This window comes from Macadamia integrifolia, chromosome 9, assembly GCF_013358625.1.
Source record: "Macadamia integrifolia cultivar HAES 741 chromosome 9, SCU_Mint_v3, whole genome shotgun sequence".
Classification (NCBI taxonomy): domain Eukaryota; kingdom Viridiplantae; phylum Streptophyta; class Magnoliopsida; order Proteales; family Proteaceae; genus Macadamia; species Macadamia integrifolia.
This window is the reverse complement of record NC_056565.1, coordinates 2,509,149-2,532,130: the sequence shown is the minus strand read 5'-3', so window position 1 is coordinate 2,532,130 and position 22,982 is coordinate 2,509,149. Positions and strand designations below refer to the sequence as shown.

Sequence of the window (22,982 nt, the reverse complement as noted above, 5' to 3'; positions counted from 1 at the left end):
TAATATGTATAGTTTTTTATAAGGGTGCAAGTTTGGCCTCGACAGCCCGAACCAGCCCTTGCCCCTCCCTGATCCGAACAAGTATCGACCCAAAAATTTTGATCCTGAGAGCCGGGCTGACCCTGAAATTTTTGACCCTGAGTCAAGGTCACGGAGGGTAAGAGTTGATGTCTTTAGCCCGTCCAGCCCGCCCTGAACCTGGCCCTGAATTTTGTCCCGATGTTGACCCTGGTTGTGACCCTGATGTTATTTTATATATTGTTTGACATTGAGTCATTGACACTTCAAAACTCCTAATATATCTTCTCACCGATGGCTCTTGCTTTTTTTACAAAAAAAAAAAGATCTCTCTTGTTTTTTTTTATCAAGAAATTTGTATTTTTCTATTTTTTATCTCATCTTTATTATGAATATTTTTTATTTTAAATTATTTCAAATTTTGAGGTCAGGTCACAGGGTCAGGGTCAAGGTATACCTGGCCCTTGATGGCAAACCAAGATCAAGGTCAATCAGGGTCAGGATCATCCCGCCCCGACCCTGAAAAATTAGGGCCAATCAGTGCAAGTAAAGGTTGGGCTGAACCCTGATAGGTAGGGTCAGATTTGAAGTTTTGTGACCCTGAGTCAAGGTTAGGGCGGGTTTGGGCCGAGTTAAGGGGACTCAGGGTTGGGCTAGGGTTTTAAGAAACCCAGCCCAACCCGGCCCTGTTGCAATCCTAGTCTTTTACAAAGAAAATATATTGTCATTGGAAAAATAAATGTATATTGTCTTAACTATTTAGGAAATTTAATATATGTAGGATTCACACTAGTTGTGGGATGCAAACCATTTTCAAAAACGATACCATTAACCCCATGTAAACCAGTTGTGAACCGAATAACAAAAATCGATTAAAAACCGCTAAAATCAAAATCGGATGAAAACGATTATGATTTCACCTTATTCTTATCCGGTGCAATTTTGGTTTTACCTTATCAAAATGTAAATCGAACTGAAACAAACCGAATAACTAAAATCGCACCATCTGACACCCCTACTTGCGAGGAGCTGATGGGTGGTTTTTTTTAGAATCAACCACAGCCCTTGGATGGGTGTAGGACAGATGTCGATCGCCCAAGTGGCTATGAGCAAGACTTGGGCGATCAGGTATAAGGAGAGGAGCCAGTTCCCACTGTAAACCCTTTCCCTTCCTCTTATAGTCCCTGCTGTAAACCCTTGCGCCATCTCCCTCCAGAGCCCCGGATCGCCGCTCGTGCTCGCCTTTACCTTCTTGCTGCCTGCCGCGCTTCACGGCCTTCGCCGAAACCCTTGCAGTCTCGCTCAGTCAGGTTAGTCTCTCTCTCGCTCGCCCCAATAGAAGAGAGAATGAAGAACTGACAAAGAAAAAGAGAAGTGAGAGTCAGTGTGAAGTGTTCAAGATCCACTGCCCCACCTCCGCAACCATAACCCATTCCCTGCCTTCCCCCCCCCCCCCCCCCCCCTCCCTCCCTCCGTTGTGTGTGGATTCTGTTTGGTTATCAATTAAATGGCCTTTGAGATCCAAAAATATAGATTTTCGTTCTGCTTACTAAGATATTGTATACGGAGATTATTCTTCTATACTGAGTATTCCTTCTGATAAATTTGCATTTAGATGCTATTATTGTGTTTGTTGAAGATGTATATGTCCTGCATATTGACATAATTCCCATATTTTTCCTCCTGGATTTTTAAACGGCATCGTATAAAATACTTATTGGATGTAATCGCCATGAACTTTTTTGTACACCAAATTTTAGTAGTGTTATTGAAGTTGAGGGCCATTTAATACCCGTACCTGTTGTTTGCGCCGTACCCACACTTACTAATTAGGCCTAAAATAGCTCTGGGAGTTAAGTTGAGCTAACCAGTTGGACATCAATTTTTAGTTAGACATTTTTCACCAAGTGCCAAAGAATAGATAATGCACGTCAGATGCTTGATAAAATAGCTAACCGAGGATAGTTGTCATGATGTCTAGGTGACACAAGCATTGGAGGCGGTCCAAATACATGGCGGCACCAACAAGATGACCAAGGTGCCCACCTTGGTGACCAAATTGTCCAAGGAGACGTAGGGGCCTGGATGCCTAGGTGACGCCTTGGCAACTCTGGAATGGAGTATTGTGGCTTGTACGACAATGAAAGAAAGTTATGACATGAACAATCACACTAAGGATGCAATGGTCCTTACTTGGAGTATCTTGCTTTCAGGCCTAGATTTGTGGGTTGCCCAACAGTTGGGTTTGACTAGCATCATCCACTTGTGTATTGGAAATGAATGGTGGCAAGACAAGGGCAGGAAATCCATGACCGTATGATATTGTAATTAAATTTGGGCACAAAGTGAGTAACTGCACGATAAGGGGTCTTGTCCCATTGTATGAAAAATGTGATCAGATGGTGTTTGTTCTTCACCTCTTTGATATAGCCGGTGAAGAGTGTGTAATTGTGGGGGAGAATGATTTCATGGTACATTTATAGCAGTTTGAATCAGAAAGCCTTGGAGCTCAACGTTGACATGGTGTTTGAGGATGTTGATTAGGAACCATTTTAAGGTAGGGCTAAGTCAATGATGCCTAACATACAGTAGGATCTTAGGCACTGATAACTGTAGACTTTTATTACTTGGTTTCAGCAACATGATAAAACCCAGAAAAACTCTAGATTTAGAAAATAAGCATTTCAGATGGGACTGATCTCCCAGTCAAGGTTAGGGATCTCAGGACTGATCAACACTCATAAAACTCAGCTCTTGATCATGGCTGGATCACAAGATGTGGTACAAACTCAGAATTAATAAGTGTTCCAGTTTTAGAAACTACACACTATGGATGGGGATGTTGGTCCAGCTGAAGGTAGGATGCTAGGGGTAGGTTTACTCCTCAAAGTTATAGAAAGAACTGATGACTGGATAGTTATAATAACAGGGCAGCAGAAACACTAGAATAGCAGAGCTGCAGGGTTCGAGATTCTGTGACACTAGATGGTACAGTGTCCTAGAGATCTCCAGAAGCAACAGTGATGAAGAACAGAGTTTCAAATCTTTCTGAAAATAGTATGTTGCAGAACAGTTAAAAAAAAAAAAAAAAAAAAAAAAACTCACCTATGACCTTGGTTTGTCCCTAGGTATCTCGCCTCACTGCCTCTCATAGCCATGACTTAACAAAAAAAAAAAAAAAAAAAAAAAAACATGTCACAATATAAATGTGAAGGTATTTGATTGAAATTGAGTTTAAAATTCGACATATAAGTAATCTAAAATGTTACTAATACAATAATTAGCCGGCCACAAGACCCAAAAGCAACTATTCTGTGGAAATGCGCATCTAGTAAAATGGCCTTTTGGAGTAGAAAGGAAAGAAGCATTCTTTTTGCCCATCTCTCTCTCTCTCTCTCTCTCTCTCTCTCTCTCTCTCTCTCTCTCTCTCTCTCTCTCTCTCTCTCTCTCAATCCATGAACTCAAACCCCCTCTCGCCTCTCTTTATCTGTATATAACGCTCTCTCTAAGATGAGGAAAAATCACCAGTGATTTCGATTTGTGATGGTTCCTCAGAATGGCAATATTGCTTTTATTGATTTTGCTCCCAAAGAAGAAAAAAAATCCTTTTTGTTGATCACAATCTATCAAAGGGAAAGTCTACACAATGACTGAGAGACTCAGAAGAACAATTTTATTTGGTTACCACGATGACATGGAGCACATTTTCTGGGTGAGGATTGTGATCCTGTTATACTTTACAAGGACCCTGAATTCTTCCTTCCAAACCCATTTCTGAGTCGTTTTTGATTCAGAAATACTTCCTAGTTCCTACGCCTTGTTATCGAATGCAATATTATCCCAAAGACAATACTCCCCGAGAGCAGAAACACCCAAAAACAGCGTCAGTGGGGAAACACTTCCACGAAGCAGAATTGCAGCCAACCGTGCCCTAAGCTACCATAACCCTTTCTGAATGCTACATGCAAGTTGAGGAATACCAATATGCATATTGCAGTTTACAAACTGGGCCATTCTAGCCCGCACAAGAGCCTCCACTTGAAGATGCCGGGAAGAGCTTCAAAGCATTGCCCCCAAGTGGAGCATTTTCTAGTCCCCTACCCATGCAAAATTAGAGAAAGACTCCTCTACTATTTTCAATGTGTGCCCAATGCCTTTTTTTTTTTTTTGAAGGAAAAAAATCCACACATTATATAAGACAAGTCAATACATCACAAAGACAAAAGCATCAAAAGGAGATACCATTAATAGTTGTAGTAGCCAATCACCAAAATAAATAAATTAATTAATTAATTAAAAAAAAAAATCTAACAAATTTATAGTTCAAACTAGTACTCTTCACAATGATGAAATAAACATTTAAACATAAATCCCAAAGAGTGGCTAGTTGCGTTTAACGCGCCAGTCTTTATACAACATTGAAGAAATGATTAAAACAAAATAGAAAATAAAGGAGAATAACATGGAAGAACAACTATATTAGATTGTGCTAAGAGAGATATGAAACTGAAAAAAGGAGAGAGGAACTACAGACATGATTAAGCAGCCCCCTCCCTCTCCTCATCCTCCTTTTCATCTGTTTAGTGTGGTAGAGCAACTTCCCACTACTCTTTTTTACTTTTTCTTTTAGAAGTAGATAGCCTTTCATTTCATTAATCATAACACGGGGTAATACATCAACAGAGCTGGACTAAACTCTCATACATATGACTTTGTATCCTACAACTGATTCTAAGTAGCCAATAGACCTTTATTTCATGTTTAGAGGCAAGGAATTAGTCCTTTTCAAAGTTGAGTCACAGACTATATAACATGAATACTTGGTGAGTAGTACTATACTCAAAGCTTGTAAACAACATCCTCCTACCCAATACTCAACATGTAATCATAACTATCTTTCCAACACCATAAGAACTCAAAATCTGTTGAATGATGTCAAAGAACAGTATTATCTAACACTTTTTATTAGAGTCGGATGGTATTAGGATAAAAGGTTGGCCAAGACAACCTACCAAAATACCTACAAAAAGCAAGAGCCCACCCACATTATCCAACACTCCTTTATGATTTCAACCATATTCTATCAACATTTAATTTTGTTTCAATGTGCATTTCTCTCTTCTGCAAATGTTTCCAAATTCTATAACAAGAGAAGCTAAAAGACCAAAGAATTCAATACGGAGTACAGATGCAATGCTTGCAGGTTGGGCAGATATTTCTTGTGAAGAATTTGACAGCTCATTTCAGATTTTTTTTAATATATTGTCTTCATAAAAAAACCAAATTTATTGACCACATTGAGTTAGGAAGACTGCAGTTGTTCCTCTTATCAAGAGAAGAAAGAAAATGTTTTATTCAAGTCAGTGTTCTAGGATGAGAAAAATTCAAAGTGAGATCATGGAACAGAATTTTAGATTTGGATCTAGCATCGAAGTTGAGAAGAAAGAAACAAAATTTTGCAGCATAAACAATCTGTACAATGTAGCAAGAAAGATCAATAAATTGATAGATAAGAAAGATAATTTATTGAAGTACTCTAAATACCCACAAAGATGCATCTCTAGATACTTTGAAGCTCATACACCCCAATGCATGCTTATGCAGCTATTTTCAGCATCTATAAACTCTTTCACAAGATTGCTCATCTTATTTATGCTTCCCAAGCCTAAGGAACTGCACTGTTTAAGTACTGTATCAAAGAAGTGAATACATAGGTAGATATTCCTTTGAATTCATTGGGGCAACTGAGAGAGAACGCAACCAAAATAAAAATTATAAAGTTATTAAGTGGCCAGGATATTCTAGGAGTTGATATGTTAATACCCATGCTTAGCCTTGCCAACAAAATTCAAGACAAAAGGTTGCTAAACAACTGGAAACTACAAATAGATCATGGAGTAAATTAAACACCACTACTATTCTGAACAAGATGTAGCGGCAGACGGTACTGAAAGCACAAGATAAACACAATCAGTCAAAGAAAATAAAAAAAGATGTGATAACCACACAAACCATAAAATGCATTGAACAGTAAAGGACATGAAGAGATGTCATATAGCTAGCTGTATGTTTTTAAAAGAAAACTCAAACAAAAAGAAACAAGAATTCAATGATGTAAATAAAAGGGCATGCTACATCACACGAATATAGCAAAACTAGTGAAATATCCAACAGTAACACCTTAATTGAAGAACATGAAGCAATATAGCCTGTTCCATACCTCCAAAACAAAATCATTCATCAACAAGTAACTGAAAATCAAAACTTACAAATGAAAGAAAAGAAAAAGAAACGACAAAAGCCAAAATAAAAAGAAAATAAAGAACCAGAGGCGAACCAACAACAATTGATTCTCAGATCTAGGAGTTAACCGGAGAGGAAAATGGAAGAAACTCATTGCAATGGCTAAACCGAATATCACTAACACTCAACACCAGCTTCAGCAGCCCTTCGAGGCTTGCTCTTTCGCCTATTCCCATTCTGTCTAAAACCATTGGACTTGATCGAGATATCAGTACTTGATCTGGTCCCGGTGCCATCCTCCTCTTTGACAGAATCAATATTCTCTTTTGCCTGTGAATGCCTCTTCCTCTTCTTTCCATTCTCTGCCACTGATGGACCTTTCATTTCTTTATTTGAGGTATCTGATTTGGCATTCTTCCCATCATCCTCTTCTATCTTCTCAATGTCTTCTTCATCTATCTCATCCTTTAGTGGTTTTTGTGGCCTTCCCCTTCTCTTGTATGCAGGAACTGATTCCTCCCCACCACTACCAGGATCCTCATGACTGGTAACAACAGTCAGCTTCTTCCCCTTCCCTCTGCCTCTACCCATAATATCCCCTAATGCTCCAAAATAAAAGCTCAAACAATTAAAGATGATTTCTGCAACAACAAAAATGGTTCCCAAGGCCTCAGTGAAAGAGAGTCGTATATTAAAAGAATTTTAACAACACCATGCAGACCACACAACATATAAGACATCCTTCCTGAACACAAGATTCACCATTTACAATACAGCTACTGGGGGATGTAGGATCATATCATATCCTGCAGCAGAAATTAGGAGAGAAAAGAAGAAAAGAGCAGGGAAGAAGCAATCAGTTCGAAGTTGAAAACCCCCACATGTGTCACCAGATAAAATTTATCTTTAACTGAACAATATCCAAAGAACCATCTAAATGACCTAATCAAAAACATTCTCAAAATCAAACATGTATGGGCAAAAAGCATAAAACTTTGTGTTAATTTATCTGAACAGATTCGAAAGTAGGGCAAGAAAATAGTTAGGAAAGCAATTCCGTAATCTAAGCGCTTCCCAGAAACATCTCCGATCCCCAACATAGCTTGAAAAGCGCAATAGGAACAACAAAAGGAGCAGAGGAGGACGGCAAGCAGAAAAAATATCAATAATTACACTAATTGTTGCAGAACACCATCCCCTTTCTTCCAAATAAGAAAAGAACCTTGGCAGAATATCTCGTAAAAGTTCACTGAATCGCAATGCATACCAAAAACAGAGAAAGATATCAACTTTAGCAACAATATGACTACAAATCCAAGCTGCATAGCTAATTTCACTTTCAAAAGTTTCATAGAAAGAGGGGGATATTGAATAAATAAAATCGATATGAACTTGAACTGCCCGCTGGAACCAAAGCAATTAACTTCAGAAACCCAAATATCCCTTTGCGAAAAGGATAACTATCACAGATTTACGAAAGGAACAAATAAAAACAAAACATCCGCTCTCATGTGGAAATGGATGAAAAATGAGCAAGAACTAAGAAATGAAACGGACCTTGTAGAAAACTGGGCTTCTCTCCATCTCCCGCATAAAACCCTGTTTTTCTGAATCTGTTGGAGATAGGACACAGAGTAACAATACCCCAAAACCCAGAAGTGTCAGTTTGTATTGATGGCTATAACAGTAGACGGAGAGGAGTTGGATTTAATGGAGAAAATATGATCAGAACAATGAGAACCCAGATCAGAGAAAGCGAAAAACTATTCAGAAATACGCTTAGAGTCGAAAAGGTTGCTCTCTACCATCTGGGTTGAAGAGCAACCCACATAGCAAAGAAACGGAGAAGAGAAGACTGGGAAGGGGAAGAGAGAGAGAGAGAGAGAGAGAGAGAGAGAGACGATGAGATATTTGTTTATTGGCTATTTAATAAAAAAAAAATTTGAAAAAAAATGAATATTAATTTATTTTGGTGACCATTTTCATCAGGGACTGAAATGAAATTTCATACAGATGAGGAATTTCTTCTTGATATTTGACTCTACCTTTTATATATATATATATATATATATCATGTATAAGTATGTATTATATGTATATTTTATTAATGGGAGAGGTTTTTCTGGTCCATGCCTTCTATTGAGGGGGAAAAAAAAGAAAAAAATTGGAGAGTAAGGATGAGGATGGGATCAGAAGATAGGGGTGCTTCAGGAACTTTGTCCAATATGCGGAAGAGAGTTTAGACATGGTTTTAGACTTTTAGGTATCAAGTTGTAGTTAATATTAATACTTGATTGATACTGTATCAATGGCATGAAAATAAGGGAAGGTAAAATGAAAAAAAAAAATTGCCATATTGGTATTTTTGACGGCAAAACAATTTGATCCTACCCGATATAGCCATTGGCGACTGATATTGTGCACTAAAACCCTGAGTTCATGCCACCATATTTCATCTCTAATTGGTAGATCGGAAAAACTCTGGCCTTTTATTTGAAATTCATAATTTTTTGTAAAGTGAGGGGGCACTTGTATACTTGACCAAGATGGGTCATTTCTTGGGAAATAAATTATGAGTATGAGGGCATTTTGGAAGGTTGGAGTTCTATTCCATTTACATGGTTTACGCTTCAAACTTTATTTATTTTTTGATACTCAAGATGTCCGGATCTTGGACCCGACTAATCCCTGTGATCACTGTGATATCGCTTACACAGGACCGGATTAGTCCAAGACAAAAACTCTTGTGCGGTGGCCCCAAGAAGTTAGGTACAATGATAAAGGTTTGATCACAGGACCTTACTTCCTGAGGCAAAGTACCGTGTCCCCTCCAAGCCAACCGTGCTTTAAACTATAGATTTCCTTAGTTTTACCATCAATTAGTAAACCTTTGACCTTTTTTGTGTATGAAATGTATATAAACATTGGGAAAGAGATTGCTACAACTCCGAAAGGTGGGAAATTGAATCATCCAAAAAGGGATTTTAACGAGTAAGAGAATGTAGAGTCCACAGGTCGGATATGAGAAGATGTACAGAGTAAAGAGAATGTAGAGTCCACAGGTCAGATATGAGAAGATGTGCACATGAATCTACATACTGACTTCATGGCAATTCCTTTCCCATAAACATTTATATGGCATGCCATTGACTGCATAAAGCTTAATAAGAAGGAGGGTTTTGTTCAAATTTCAAAAAAAAAAAAAAGTGTGCCTAAAGCTTAATAAGGTGGGGTTATTTTCAAATTTCAAATCCCAACTCCTACACGATTTTATTGATGAGGGGAAATATTAAGATTCAAGGGTGTTTGATGTTGTGTAACATAGTTGGATAGAAGAGAGTAAATTTGAGATCAATGATAAGCTAAGACCGTTGGATCCTCCCAATCAACCTTGTGAAATTATGCAAATCTAGATCCAATGGTTGGATACTTAAGCTCTGCCCTAATCCATATAATTCGAAATTCAAACAAATTTGAAATTTGGAATTAGGTTATTAAAGTTAAAAGAAATATCTTGTACTGTTGTACAGTCCTCGACTCTTGTCGGGTCGGAATTAGGGGTATGCGAAGTGTGAACCACATGCATGAATCGGGTTAATATGGGCCAGTAGGTCTTGTACTGTTGGTCATTGCCGGGTAGGAATTAGGGGGTATGTGAATCACATGGATCAATCGGGTATGTATGGGCCGGTACGCCCGCTATTGGTGAAACCCTTTTTGTCATTGTTATTATAATGTGACCATTGTTAGCAAAAAGGGCATGACAAAAAAAAAAGAAAAGAAACGGATGGTATGGGTTTTAAACAGTAAAATTTTTCGAATGATACGGTCAAATAAAAGAAAGAAAAAAAAAAGAATGGTAAAAGTCGGAAAACAGACGGTACGAGTTTTAAACGTATAGATTTCAAACAAACGGTAGTATACTCATATAAATTAAAGAATTATTATATGAACATTTGCATCTAGTGTTCAAAACAACTATCATATCTAATATTAATGCCTATACATCCCATGTCTCATTATAAGTTTTAAGACATATCATTGAATATCATCCAACACCAATTCTAAATTCATACACCACACATGCCCAAAGTCTTATTGAGTAATGTGACTACGTTATGGTATTGTTCATTGTTGTCAACATAGTCAACACACTTTGGAAGTGATATACGTTCAATTAGAGTTAGGAGTCATCATTTTAGAAATATTTTTCAGCAAATATGTCAGTTTATAGCTCAATTTCGGGGTCTGTGAATTGAATTCGAGTTGAAGGTAATACCATGAGAAATATAGTCCAATACATTACCTTCAAGTTGGTGAAAGAATTAGGTTGATCGGAGCTCGGGAAAGAGATATATGATCAATTAAATAGACATTGTGTTCAAAAATCAAGTCTTAAAAAACACCATAAAAAGGGGAACGTGTTTTAAACGTATTTAGAATGGGAATACTTGAAGTTTGCTGTTTTTTTAAGTATATTTGGGAAGCATGCAGTAAAACATGTTTTAAACATTAAAAAACAGAAACGCATTTTTACTAACAGTGAATGTGACAAGGATCAGTGATGTTGGTATCTATGGCGAGTAAAATGGTAAAAAAGAAAATTTGATTTGTGATTCAAATTTGAGGGCTTAATGATCTGATTAGGTTTTCCGATCTTGGTATCGATATATATATAAATTAAAAGGAAAAAGATAGACATATTAACTCATCCTTAATGTACTTTTGTCCTATTATATATATATATATTTTCTTGCTTTCCAAACATAGCCATGCATTGCAAGACCTCACCAATCCCAAGTCCCCTTAAATGTATGTAGACTTGCCTTGCCTGAGGTCAGGCTAGGATTTTCAGACTCGACCTAGTCTTACCAATCTCATCTTAGCCTAGCCTAACCCTGAATAACCTTAGCTGCCCTATTTTTGCCATTTTATGTTGTTTTTGTTTTTGTTTTGTTTTGTTTTTTGTTTTTTGTTTTTTTTTTTTTTTTTTTTTTTTTTTTTTTTTTTTTTTTTTTTTTTTTTTTTTTTTTTGTTTTTTTGTTTTTTGTTTTTTTTTGTTTTTTTTAATTAATATGAAAATTTTTTATTTTACCTTTAAAATACGGTTACGCTTTTAAACGTCGATTTTCTAGCCATTTTCATTTTTTCCCGTATTGTATAGTAGCATATGGGAAAACATGTTTTAAATGTACAAAAACGGAAAATGCGTTTTTGCTAACAGTGATCCTATCTACATAATGTATAATCCATATGTATATCTTTATTAGGATAGTGATAGATAGCAGTGTCAATCGGTCGGTCGGTTCGGTTCGATTTCAGTCGAGTTGAATTGGTTTCGATCCAAGAATGAGGGTGACCAAAACCAATCCGTTATGGAACTTCGATTTTCGTCCAATTTCAATTAGGTTTATTTCGATTTTTTAACATTAAGTTAATACCGGTTTAGATCGATTTATTATTGGGTTTGAACCATAATGAAATCTTACATTCATAACTTATAGTGACAAGATTTGACAAAAAAACACCTTAAATTTATGATTAAATCATGGTTTATCGTTGTAAGGGAAGATAACTTATATTGAAACTAATGGATAATAAATTACTAAGAAGATAACTAATATTGAAATCATAAAATGAACCCTATTATCCATCATTTAACTATCCTGACTAGTTTCGTATAGTGAACAAGGAAATCAAGGGAAGAATTATTACAATTTATAAATCAATTTCTCTATTCATAATCTAATATTCAATTATTTGTAACAATCCCCCTTACAATAAAAATAAAATTCTCACTATTATTGTAAAGAGTGGATGGTCAATTCACCAATTTATAATCTCATAATCATTGATTTTTTTATCGGTTTTAATTGGTTTGGTTTCAGTTTGGTTATTGGTCAATTCGGTTGGACCGATTTTCAGTTGGTCCCAACATACCTCAGTCCAAAATCAATCCGATAAGGATCGGTTTGATTTGATTTGGGTTTTATCGATCAATTTTATCAATTCGGGCAAGGTTTTGACAGCCCTAGTGAGAGAGTGGACTTTGACTGATACTTTTCAAAATGACGGATGTATGAAAAAGAGTTACAACATTGTGGGTGACGGAAAATTATATCCATATAGGGTCCTAAATATTCTATCCTAAATATACGAACTTGATATGCCATTGCCCCCAATTAGGGTTGCCAACATATAAGCTGAATCGGAAAAACTGATCCGAACCACCTAGATTAGTCTGATCCAAATAGAGTCAAGCTCTTATTGGGTTGGTTTCGATGTGTGTTTTTCAAATTATTTGATTTTGGCTCAGTTCATTCTAAATTGATAGCTCACCTATTAATCTAGTAACTAAAACTGAAACATAGAATAGAGCCAAACCGAACCAGCGAACTAAACCCTAAGGAGACTTACTCCTAAACCTAAATATATAAATCATAAAATTCCTAATTCCCAAATCCCAAATCCCAAATCCTTATTCTTCTCTATTCATAACCCCAATGACATCTCTCTCTCTCTCTCTCTCTCTCTCTCTCTCTCTCTCTCTCATCTCTGGCTCTCTTTTCCCTTAGATTGGCTTGGAGTGAGGGTGGATGGCACTCATTCTTCTTGCAGATAGTAGCAAGTAGCAACAGTGCATAGGTGTGCCTAGTGGGAGTCGAACTTAGGACATCCAAGTTTACGGCTTGTACCAAATTCGTTGTTCACCAACTGCGCTATCCCCTTGGGTACTCTCATAGAGAGGTTCTCAGCTTCAAAGCTTTGCTTGGCTTAGTGGTAGTTTTTAGATCCCTTGCAGCTTACGAACCTCTTAGTGGTTAATGATTTATTAAAAGGGTTGATGCAAGACATAAAACTATTAAACCAAAAAATTCATAGCTTTCTTTGGTACTTAAAGGAACACATGCCGTTCTTCTTTATTATTAAAAAAAAAAAAATGTGGGCAATTTGGGTTGATACCGGTTTCATATCATGTTAAAAAATCGAACCAAAATGTATCTAACCAAATAATTCAAATCAGTATCAAATCGAATCCAAATCGCACCGAAGTCAGAACCAAACTAAAATTGAAAAATCCTTATTGGATCGGTTTTGATTAGTGTAAAATACACACCAAAATAAAGTCAAACCGGCCCATTGACACCCGTAGCTCCCAATACCTTATACGGACAACATCTGAGCCCTATTCGTGAATGAAAAATTGCCTCCTACCTACAATGGATGGGCGTATAAGAAATGTTTCTTTATAAGGGGCATTTTCCCTTTGCCCATGGTGAAAGATAGAATTCCTTCGTCATGGAGTGTCGATGATGATGGAATGGATATGGGGAACGATGAAAGGAAATTTCTTTTTCAAAATAGTTTCACAACGATTCATTAGTAAAGGTTTTTTGAAAGGGGTAGGGGGGATGGGGGATGGGGGAGGGGGGAGGGGGGTTAGTGGAGAAAATGACAACTAGATGTGTGATGATGTATGATGGAGGAACTTTCTCCTTGTTTAAATTATAGCAGAAGTCTTGTACATGGCAATAAATGGTGCATGGTTTGCACATAAGATCTTGAATGGCGATAAAGTTCCATCAAAATGACAATGCAACCTCTCTATCTGACGAATCTTCTTCTGTGCATCAATTCTCAATCCTTTCTCAAATTATAAAAATGAAAGTGTTTTCTGTCTAAGAGAGTACACTAAGGGCCTGTTTGATAACGTTTCTAGAAACGTGTTTCTGTGTTTTTCTATTTCCAGAAGCAAAGAAACGACATTAAAACCGTTTGATAAAAGTGTTCAGCTCCACTTGTTTCTTGAAACATAAATTGAAATTTATAACAATTTATATTTCAAGAAACATGAATAACGAAACAAGTTTCACCTATTTCGCCCGTTTCTCAAAACAAAAATGGGGCAAATATTACAACTCATCCCCGATAAAATAGACCCCCTTCCCTCTCTTCCCTGTTGAAGCTTCACCATTTCACCATAGTACCTGAAGGAGCTCTGCTAGATTCTCCTGCGAAGAAGGAACCCTTCAGCGGAATAGGGCCTCGTCACCCTCGTGAACAGTATGGAACCTTCCCCTTCTTTATCCCTGTGAACCCTAGGGTTTACTCTCTACTTTTCATCCAGAAGGAGCTCTGCTAGATTCACCTGCAAAGAAGGAAACCTATGGCAGAATAGGGCCTCCTCAGCCTCGTGAACAATACGAATCCTTCCCCATCTTCATCCTCATGAACCCTAGGGTTTACTCTCTACTTTTCATCCTCGTGAACCTATACGATAGATTCACTTCATTGTTGCAGAGATTCATCCAGATTCATCGATAAGTCACCTTCAGAGATAAAGGCCGGTTTTCCCCTCTAATCTGAAGAGTATACAAACTTGTATTCTCTCTTTGAAGGTCCGACTGCTCCTCCCAAACCGATTTCTCACATCTGCTCGGTAAGAACTGAGGTCCCCCCAATTTTTCTTTAAACCCTATAACAATTCGTCCCTCATCAGCGGATAGCAACTTGGCTCCAACGTTTCTGAAGCTTCAATTCCATAGGAACTACACATTCTGCCGTTCGGTTGAAAGGGAGGAATCAAACGTTGCCTTCCAGGTAACATTTGAGATTTTTCTCTTGATAGTAGAGGATTTCGGATGGACATTCATGAAACTTTTTCCTAATTTTCACATCCACCATGCTACAGGTTTGTTCTGTAGATGAATTCCACAGAAAGGGGGTTCTATTTTTTTAGTTCTTTTGAATTCTGAAATTCCCATATCCATTTCAAAAATATCATTTCTATTCCTTGTTGTTTGTATAGTAGATTAAGAAATATATTCATTTGTTTTTGATGTTGTTCATGTGAATGGATTGTCTTTCTACCTACAATATGGCTCATTTTACTGCAAGTACCTATATTTCCTTAATTGTTTTATAATCTCCCAGCTTTACATATAATAAAGTTGAAGTGGATAAATTGGGTGATAGTAGAAGAGATCTAACTTTTTTTTTTTAGAGAAGTAATGAGAAGAGAAGAAAGTCCAGGGAGGGACAAAGGGGAGCTTTGGTGCCCTTTTGTTGTTGTTCTTCTTCTTCAACCTCTGTGGGTTTGGAAGGGGAGGGCAAGGATAGGAAATTATTGGTCAGTAAAGAGCAGTTTGGCTATTTGGTTTGTGAGTTTGGGTGGAAGGTTACTTCATTGCAATGTTCCAGTTAGAGGACATCATTGGTTTATTATTTGAATTCTTCAAGGTCACACTTATCTTTGTGCCTTCACACTCTCCCCTTACAAAAGACAAGCTAATATCTTTTTCCTTTGTTATTATTCGAGTTTAACTTTATTTTGTAATTTTTTTTTAGGAAAAGGTTGGGTATGCCGCCGATATCAAGTATACTAGCACCCATTGTGTCTATCTCTCTCTTCCCTTTTTCTGAAATGACCCCCATATCCTTCCTGAATGATACTCCGTCATGTGTTCCTATTGGTGCTATCCATTAACATACTTGATATCGGTGGTATACCTATCCCTCTCTCATTTTTTTTTTACTAAGTATTATGTGTATCTTATTTGGGTCGATTTCTCTCCATAATATAGCCTAATATATGTAGGTATATTTCTCACATGGAATTTTCCCAACCTTGAATATACTAGATGCAGAAAAAGTATCTAAAAAAGTGAATGCGTGCAGTATATGTTTACATTATATTTATGCTGAAATTTCATATGCAAGCCATATTTTTTATTTCCTGAATCTAACTTCTTCATATTGGTTAGTGTTTGTCCTTAAATTTCAGAATTTCCCAATCATGGTCATAGCAGAAGTTTTCAATTGCATCCCTCTCTGTGACATTCGCATCCCATCTCTTGTAGCTAATATCTGTGCACTTCATAAAAAATAGTAAGTGCAAATTAAACAACCTACTGAGTGTCATTGTTTAGAAATATGTTTTTTAGTTTCAAATTTTGAACTATCTATTGATTACTGGATTCCCCATCTTTCTCATGTCCCCTTTATTAGATAAGCACCATTTCTGAATTTAGAAGAAGAAAGGGCCTTTTTTTTTCTCTCTTTGGCTCAATATTTTTATTCCTATTTCTTTGAATTTTTTTTTCCATGTTCTTGTCTGTGTTTGAATATGTTACCTAAATCAATTATGCATGTTCAGAGATATGAGATCTCCAAGAACCCCAACCCCCAAAAGTACTACTATAATCTGGAATGAAGCAGAACTAAGATCATTCATCAATCACATGGTTGAGAATGTCTGAAAATGTTTGAAAACAAACTCAACATTCACAAAGGTTGGTTGGGACAACATTACAAAAGGGCTTGAAGCCGAATTCAAAAGGCCCTTTGCGAAGCAGCAACTGCGTAACAAGATGAATAAGTTACGCAATGAGTAAAATAACTTTAGGGCTTTGTTAAAAACAACTAGTTTCGGATGGGATGCAAATGCTCGGACTGCCACAGTTGATGATTCAGTGTGGGAATCTGCTATTCATGTATGACCATAGTTAGCAAATTCGGATTCGGGAATTATTCGGACGATTAATTTAAGGATTCGGTCAAAAAAGCGGTCAAAAAAGCGGTCAAAAAAGCTTACTGGGTTTTTTTTTTTTTTTTTTGGTTTTTTTTTTTTTAAATAATGGTTAAATGGACCGAATAATTCGGTTTAATTCGGATTCGGTCCGAATTATTCGCGATTTATATTCACTTTTGAAAAAATCGTGAATTTTAAAGAATTTTATTTTTAATTCGGATTCGGTCCGAATTTTTGATAAAATTCGGAAAAATTCGGTTCGGCCGAACAATTCGTGAATTATTCGGCCAAATTGATAACACTGGGTATGACATAATCTTTGGTTTATAGAATGGATTTTTATTCACTTTTTGAACAAAATGTGATGATTAATTGAAAAAATTTTGAATTTCAGAGAAACAAAGATTGGGCAAAGTATAGAAGAAATGGACTCCCATTGGTGGCCAGAGTTGTTAGAGATCTTCTCCGACGCTAGTGCCTATGGGGATAAAGGTCTATTATAGGCAACTACTGTAACTCCTACGTCCACTAACTCTGAAATTGATGATGATTTACATGACATTGATAATGATGACAATGATGCTTGTATTGGGACACCCAAGGGGTCAACTCCTCTGAAGTGGTGACTTGATAAGACTCCTACGGATCGTAGGAGGAAAAGCCAGACACGGACCCTCATGAACTTCGTTGAGGACTTTAGAACATTTGTCCTATGGAAGATGGAAAAAGGATCCACCTCTACCACCTCAGCAGTTATCCGACCTCCTAACCTTATTGTTGATCGACCATATAGCATGATGAGCTGTTAGAAGCTACTGGACAGTTTAGAGGATATCCCGACGGATTTTGTATGTGTTGGTGTAGCGTAAGATACACAGTGACCCTAGATGGTGCATGTCTTTTGTTGGAGTGAGACCTGACAGGAGGTTATGGATACTACATGGTCTGAAGGAGTGAAAGTAACAGATTTTGAAATGAATGGTTTTAAGGGAGAATAAATGACTTGTTAGTTTGTTTGGATTTTATATGCCTCGTACTGACTGACAGACTTATTATGTTTTGCCTACTATGAATGATGTTGATGTTTGACTTATGTTGCTTTGTTATAATTTGATTGCATGTGCTTCAGACTTATAGTAGTGCACATGACTGTTTAGGATTGTTAAATATCATGCTTTTTAGCTTAGTATGTGTTTCTTTGTAGCTTTGGGATATAGGATCGTATTAATTTCACTATATTAACAGGAAAGTAAGTCAATTATTATTATTTTTGGATGGATTGTTACTTGTTAGTAGGTTTGAAAAAAATTTAAGATATGGATATTACATATGGACAATTAAGCTAATGCTTATAGAGCCTTGTAGGCAGGTTTAGGGAAGTGTTATTTTTTCTTCATCTAAACAATCAATGCTATTGGATGGTACATTTATGGACTCTATTCCTTTACATATTGAATGTGTATATTAATACAGGGATGTCAAATCAATTTGCAACCGACATCATAGGGTCATCGTCAGACGATGATGACATGGTTATAGTACACCAATTCCAAAACATGCTCAGTATGTATAGGATGAGAGAACCTCTGAATGATAGTAGTTACATAGGACCTGTTAGGGTAGCTGAGGTTCTTGCAGGCCATGTTGACGTGTGTTGAGTTTAGACTTGAGAGACATGTGTTTCTCAACCTGTGAGACCGATTGGTATATAGAGGCTAGTTAGAGGACAACCGTTTCATTCGAGTAGATGAGCAGCTAGCAATGTTCCTTATGATAGTAGGTCAAGGTTTGAGTAATAGACAAATGCAACGATGATTCAATCGTTCAGGATAGATGATTAGTGTTGTATTCCACACGGTGTTGCAAGCAATGCTAAATTTGTCTCTTGATATAATCAGGCCACCAAATTTTGATGTGGTACCTCCTGAGATAGCCAACAATCCAAAGTACTATCCATATTTCAAGATAACTGCGACTTTTGATGATGATTAATTTATTTGACATTTCTAATGAAATATCAATGCAATTTACACAATTATATGGACTAACCTATGTTGAATGAAAAATTTGATTGCATTGGTGCTATTGATGGCACCCACATAAGTGCCATCATACCTAGGTCGAAAGAGACACGTTATTGTAATCGAAAGGGTATGATCACATAGAATGTTATGTGTGCATGTTCATTCGGTATGTGATTTACATTTGTGTATACAGGTTGGGAGGGTAGTGCACACAATGCAAGGGTCTTGGAGGCAGCAAAAACCAATGATACCTTAGGATTTCCACATCCACCACCAGGTATAAATGTATTATGAACTTATGTGTTGTCCTTCTGCACATAGTAGACAGGGAATATAGATCTAATCCCATAAATGTTTCCATAGTAATTGAAGTCAAATATTATGTTATTGACTTGGGCTGCGCTAATCAACTAGGGTACTTAGTGCCATTCCGAGGACAAAGGTATCACTTATAAGATTATGGTGAAGGTAGACCTGGGCCAAGAACAGTTAAGGAATTGTTCAATCACTGACACTCGTCACCGTGGAATGTTATTGAGAGAACATTCGGTGTCTTGAAAAATAGATTCCATATATTAAAAAGTATGAAGGCATACGATATTGAAGATCAGTCAAGAATTGTGGTCGTTTGTTGTGGGATCCACAATTACATTAAGGAACAAGCAATTCAAGATCAGTTGTTTAATGAGCTTGGAAGCGAACAACAAATTGTCGACCCTATGAATCCTGATACTCATGCGTACCATGCTTTAGCATCTGATGTCTCTCAGAGACGATCTGCGAGACAAATGTCCATAGTGTGCCTTAATATAGCCAACCAATTGGAAATTTCAAGGAGAATGGCTACGATTTTGTTAGATCGATCTTGAATGTTTGCTGATCACATTCATTATGTATTAAAAGGTTGACACAAAAATTAGGGCACCTATTTTCTTTGAATGTATGTAGGGGGTATTAGTAAAAATGCTTTTGTTAGCTTCACACAGTTTACATTGGTATGACTTGTAATCTTTGTACTGTACAGATGTCTTCCACTGACATTGTAATGGCAAGGTGTGACTACTGTAATCATTTGTGCTATAAGTTCACAACGAAAAATAGGCCTAATAAAGGAAGATCGTACTTTAAATGTCCAAGGCATAATAAATATTTTTTGTGGGTAGATGAATTTCACTTATGTGATTATGGCGAGGGACAGTGTAAGGTACACGTCGCGAAGACAACAACGAACTTTAATCGTCATTTCTGGTGTTGTCCTAAATCCAATGGGGTATAGTTATTGTTTTTTATTTTTTGAAAGTACTATTTGACCTATATTATTTGAATACATTTTGCAATTAAGTTGATGAGTAATTGCAGCCCCATGATCGAGGATATAGAGACAGTAATTCGACAAGTGCACAGTCTTTCTGATTGTGGAACAAGCAATTCAATGATTAGAGCTCAATCTTCTCCATCAGCACCTTCCTCTGATTTTATGAAAGGTTACTTGAAAAGAGTAATCAAAGGCAAAGAGGAGAAGTCTAGAGTATTGAAAAACGAAATGGATGTGTCTAAGGAAAAGTAAAGGATATATACCGATATCCTAGAGGCCATTAATAATATGGACATAAATAAAGGTAGTAGTTAGAGGGTAATGACCAACTATTGGGAACTTGTAAGACAGTTGGCATACCCGGAATATTTGCATTTTAATCTACTATTATTGGTTGACATTTCATGTTTTGTAAAATTATGATGTAAATTTGAAATAAGGAAATTGGTGGTTGGGTGGTTTGTCTAGGTCAAATAAAGGGTAATGAGTTTCTATGGAAAGTAACAAAAGTGGAATTATTTTCATTAAAATAAACATCATATTCTATCAAAAACGTTCCCAGAAACAAAATTTGTCAAACACCTTCTTACCCTTTTCTGTTTTCAGAAACAAGAATTATCAAACACATTTCTTACCTGTTTCTGTTTCAAAAAACAACAATTTATGTTTCTGCTGTTTCTTGAAACAGAAACGGCGGAAACATTATTAAACGAGCCCTAAGTAAGAAACACTCAATTAAGGCCTACCTTCGGTATAATTAAAAGGGGTTGGAAGTCATTACACGGGGAAGGAGAGAGATAAACACATCTGCTTGGAGGTGTAGGGTACACCTCTAATAAATATGGTCTCATAATCCCATTATGAAAATAGGGTATGATGCCTTTAAACTATGGAAAGAGGAACGCTAACAGTCTAACATCCCCATTGCCCACACAAGTCCCTGTTTTTAAGCGACATTGGCATCTTTTCACAACCCCCTAAAATCCTTTCTCCCTTAAACTATAAATACTGAATAAGGACTCGTATGCCCTTGTGCGGACCTAAAGTACCATGTTCTCCAATAATTACCACTGGGGATGAATTTAGGTTGGGTGAAAATTTTCCATCTACCTAGATTCTCAAGTTCCTATCCTCACTCCTTAAATTTCAGTTTAATCCAAATAAATGGCAAAAAGTTAATAAAAATTACACTATAAAGGGACTTCAATGGGATGCATCGATTTCCATGGATACATATAAGGGTGTTAATTGGTTCGGTTTTGATTTAAATGGTTAGGTTCGGTTTGGTTTACATATATTTTGGCTGAAACTATAACAACATCATTTACTAAACGGTTGCACTTTCTGAAACGACAATCATTTAATAAACGGTTTCGGTTTCCATGATTTTTAAACAGTTTCGGTTTCGATTTATTCCATACGGTTTCTAAACGGTTAGCAATCGGTTTGCTGGTTTATTCACATGTTTACTAAAATTTGCTTTTAGTGATAAACGATTCAATCTTGAGAATGTGAAATGCAACCATTATGTTTTGTTAAAACAACCAAATAACTAAGCAAAAGAAAATATTTGATAGAAAATAGTCTCAAGCGCATCCAATAAGTCAGTAAGTAATACTTACAACAGAGATTTTCTTCTTCTTCCCCCTCCCTCTCAAATAATGTTTTATAATATTGAAAAATATATATTTAATATGCCATGGTATAAGCAAAAATTGCATTTTTATTAGTATACATTCTACTTAGTGCATTGGAATAATTTAATCGGCATTCTAAACATTGAGCAAGCTACCTCTAAAATTACTTGTAGGCTTGCAGCACTCAATCTTTGAATCAAATGAGATACTAATGAGATTTTACAACCACCTTATTTAATCTTTAAATGGGTTAATCGGATCGGTTTTGATTGTTTAAACGGTTCAATTTTCATGGTTTCAATTTGGTTTAAAACCACGGGTTAAATGGTTCGGTTCGGTTTCAACCCATTTAGCTAGTCGGCCTGAAAATTGAAATCATAACAAAACCATTTAGTAAATGATTTTGCGGTTTCAATGGAAATGGCTCGATTCGGTTTCAGTAAATGGTTTTGGTTTCAAATTCACATCCTTAGAAACATAGTTACTTACCTTCTTAAGGGTGGATACAATTAATCTGATTTGAAATTCGATAGTTGGCGACTTGGCATGGTCATCTAATTCCAAATGAATGTGTGCTAGAATATTTGCCTCTAAGTAACCAGCTTACTTGATGATATATCAGCCCAATCGTCAAGAGTTTCGGCATTTGAAGAGTTTCTTTTCCCCTTTTTGGGTAAAGATAAAATATTGGAGATGAAATCTTAAAAAATATATATTCTAGCATTAATTATATGTAAAATAGATATAAAATAGAAAGAGGTTTCTTCACACCATCAATATGGAAGGAATATCTTTTTACCAAAAAAAAATGTGAAAAAAACATCTCACACCAATCACGAAGTGAGAAATAGTTTCATCAATAGACAGGCCATATGGCCAAAGAAAAAAATAAGTCGGTGCAAGATCCCACATGATCAGGATGTGAAAAAACTTGATAAAGAATTCTCAATGCCGGTGCGAGTATCTTTTCTCCCACTACTAATTTGCATTATGAGATGGGATGGTAGATGACCATACGCACTATCAGTTTATTCCAATACTAATTCAATTCAATGGCCTTCAAAGGTAACCTTAGCATGGACTTGGTGTCATGGAACCTTTGGCCAAGCTAATGAAATCAAGGCTACAACCATCCTCTCTTATATTTATAACTATATAAGTAAATATTAAACAACAAAAAAGAAATTTCCACGAGGATAGTGTATTATTGTCTT

The 22,982-nt window shown here is 36.5% G+C and overlaps 1 protein-coding gene and 1 long non-coding RNA gene across 3 annotated transcripts; one reads left to right on the top strand and one right to left on the bottom strand.

Annotated features, from left to right (window-relative positions):
- The first annotated feature begins 1,004 nt into the window (after window positions 1–1,004).
- On the top strand, window positions 1,005–2,537 carry LOC122089928. Of its 2 annotated transcripts, none has more exons than XR_006143369.1 (2): window positions 1,005–1,328; window positions 2,000–2,537. It is a non-coding gene; the product is annotated as an uncharacterized LOC122089928 (long non-coding RNA). The 2 variants fall into 2 exon arrangements; XR_006143370.1 differs by having other exon boundaries at window positions 1,984–2,537.
- A 3,628-nt stretch (window positions 2,538–6,165) lies between these two features.
- Window positions 6,166–8,168, bottom strand: LOC122088273 (histone-lysine N-methyltransferase EHMT1-like). The gene is made up of 2 exons (XM_042657475.1): window positions 7,819–8,168; window positions 6,166–6,902 (listed from the first exon to the last, which is right to left on the bottom strand). The coding sequence occupies exon 2, from the start codon at window positions 6,850–6,852 to the stop codon at window positions 6,439–6,441; it is 414 nt and encodes a 137-aa protein (XP_042513409.1). The 5' UTR covers window positions 6,853–6,902; window positions 7,819–8,168; the 3' UTR covers window positions 6,166–6,438.
- Window positions 8,169–22,982: the final 14,814 nt, after the last annotated feature.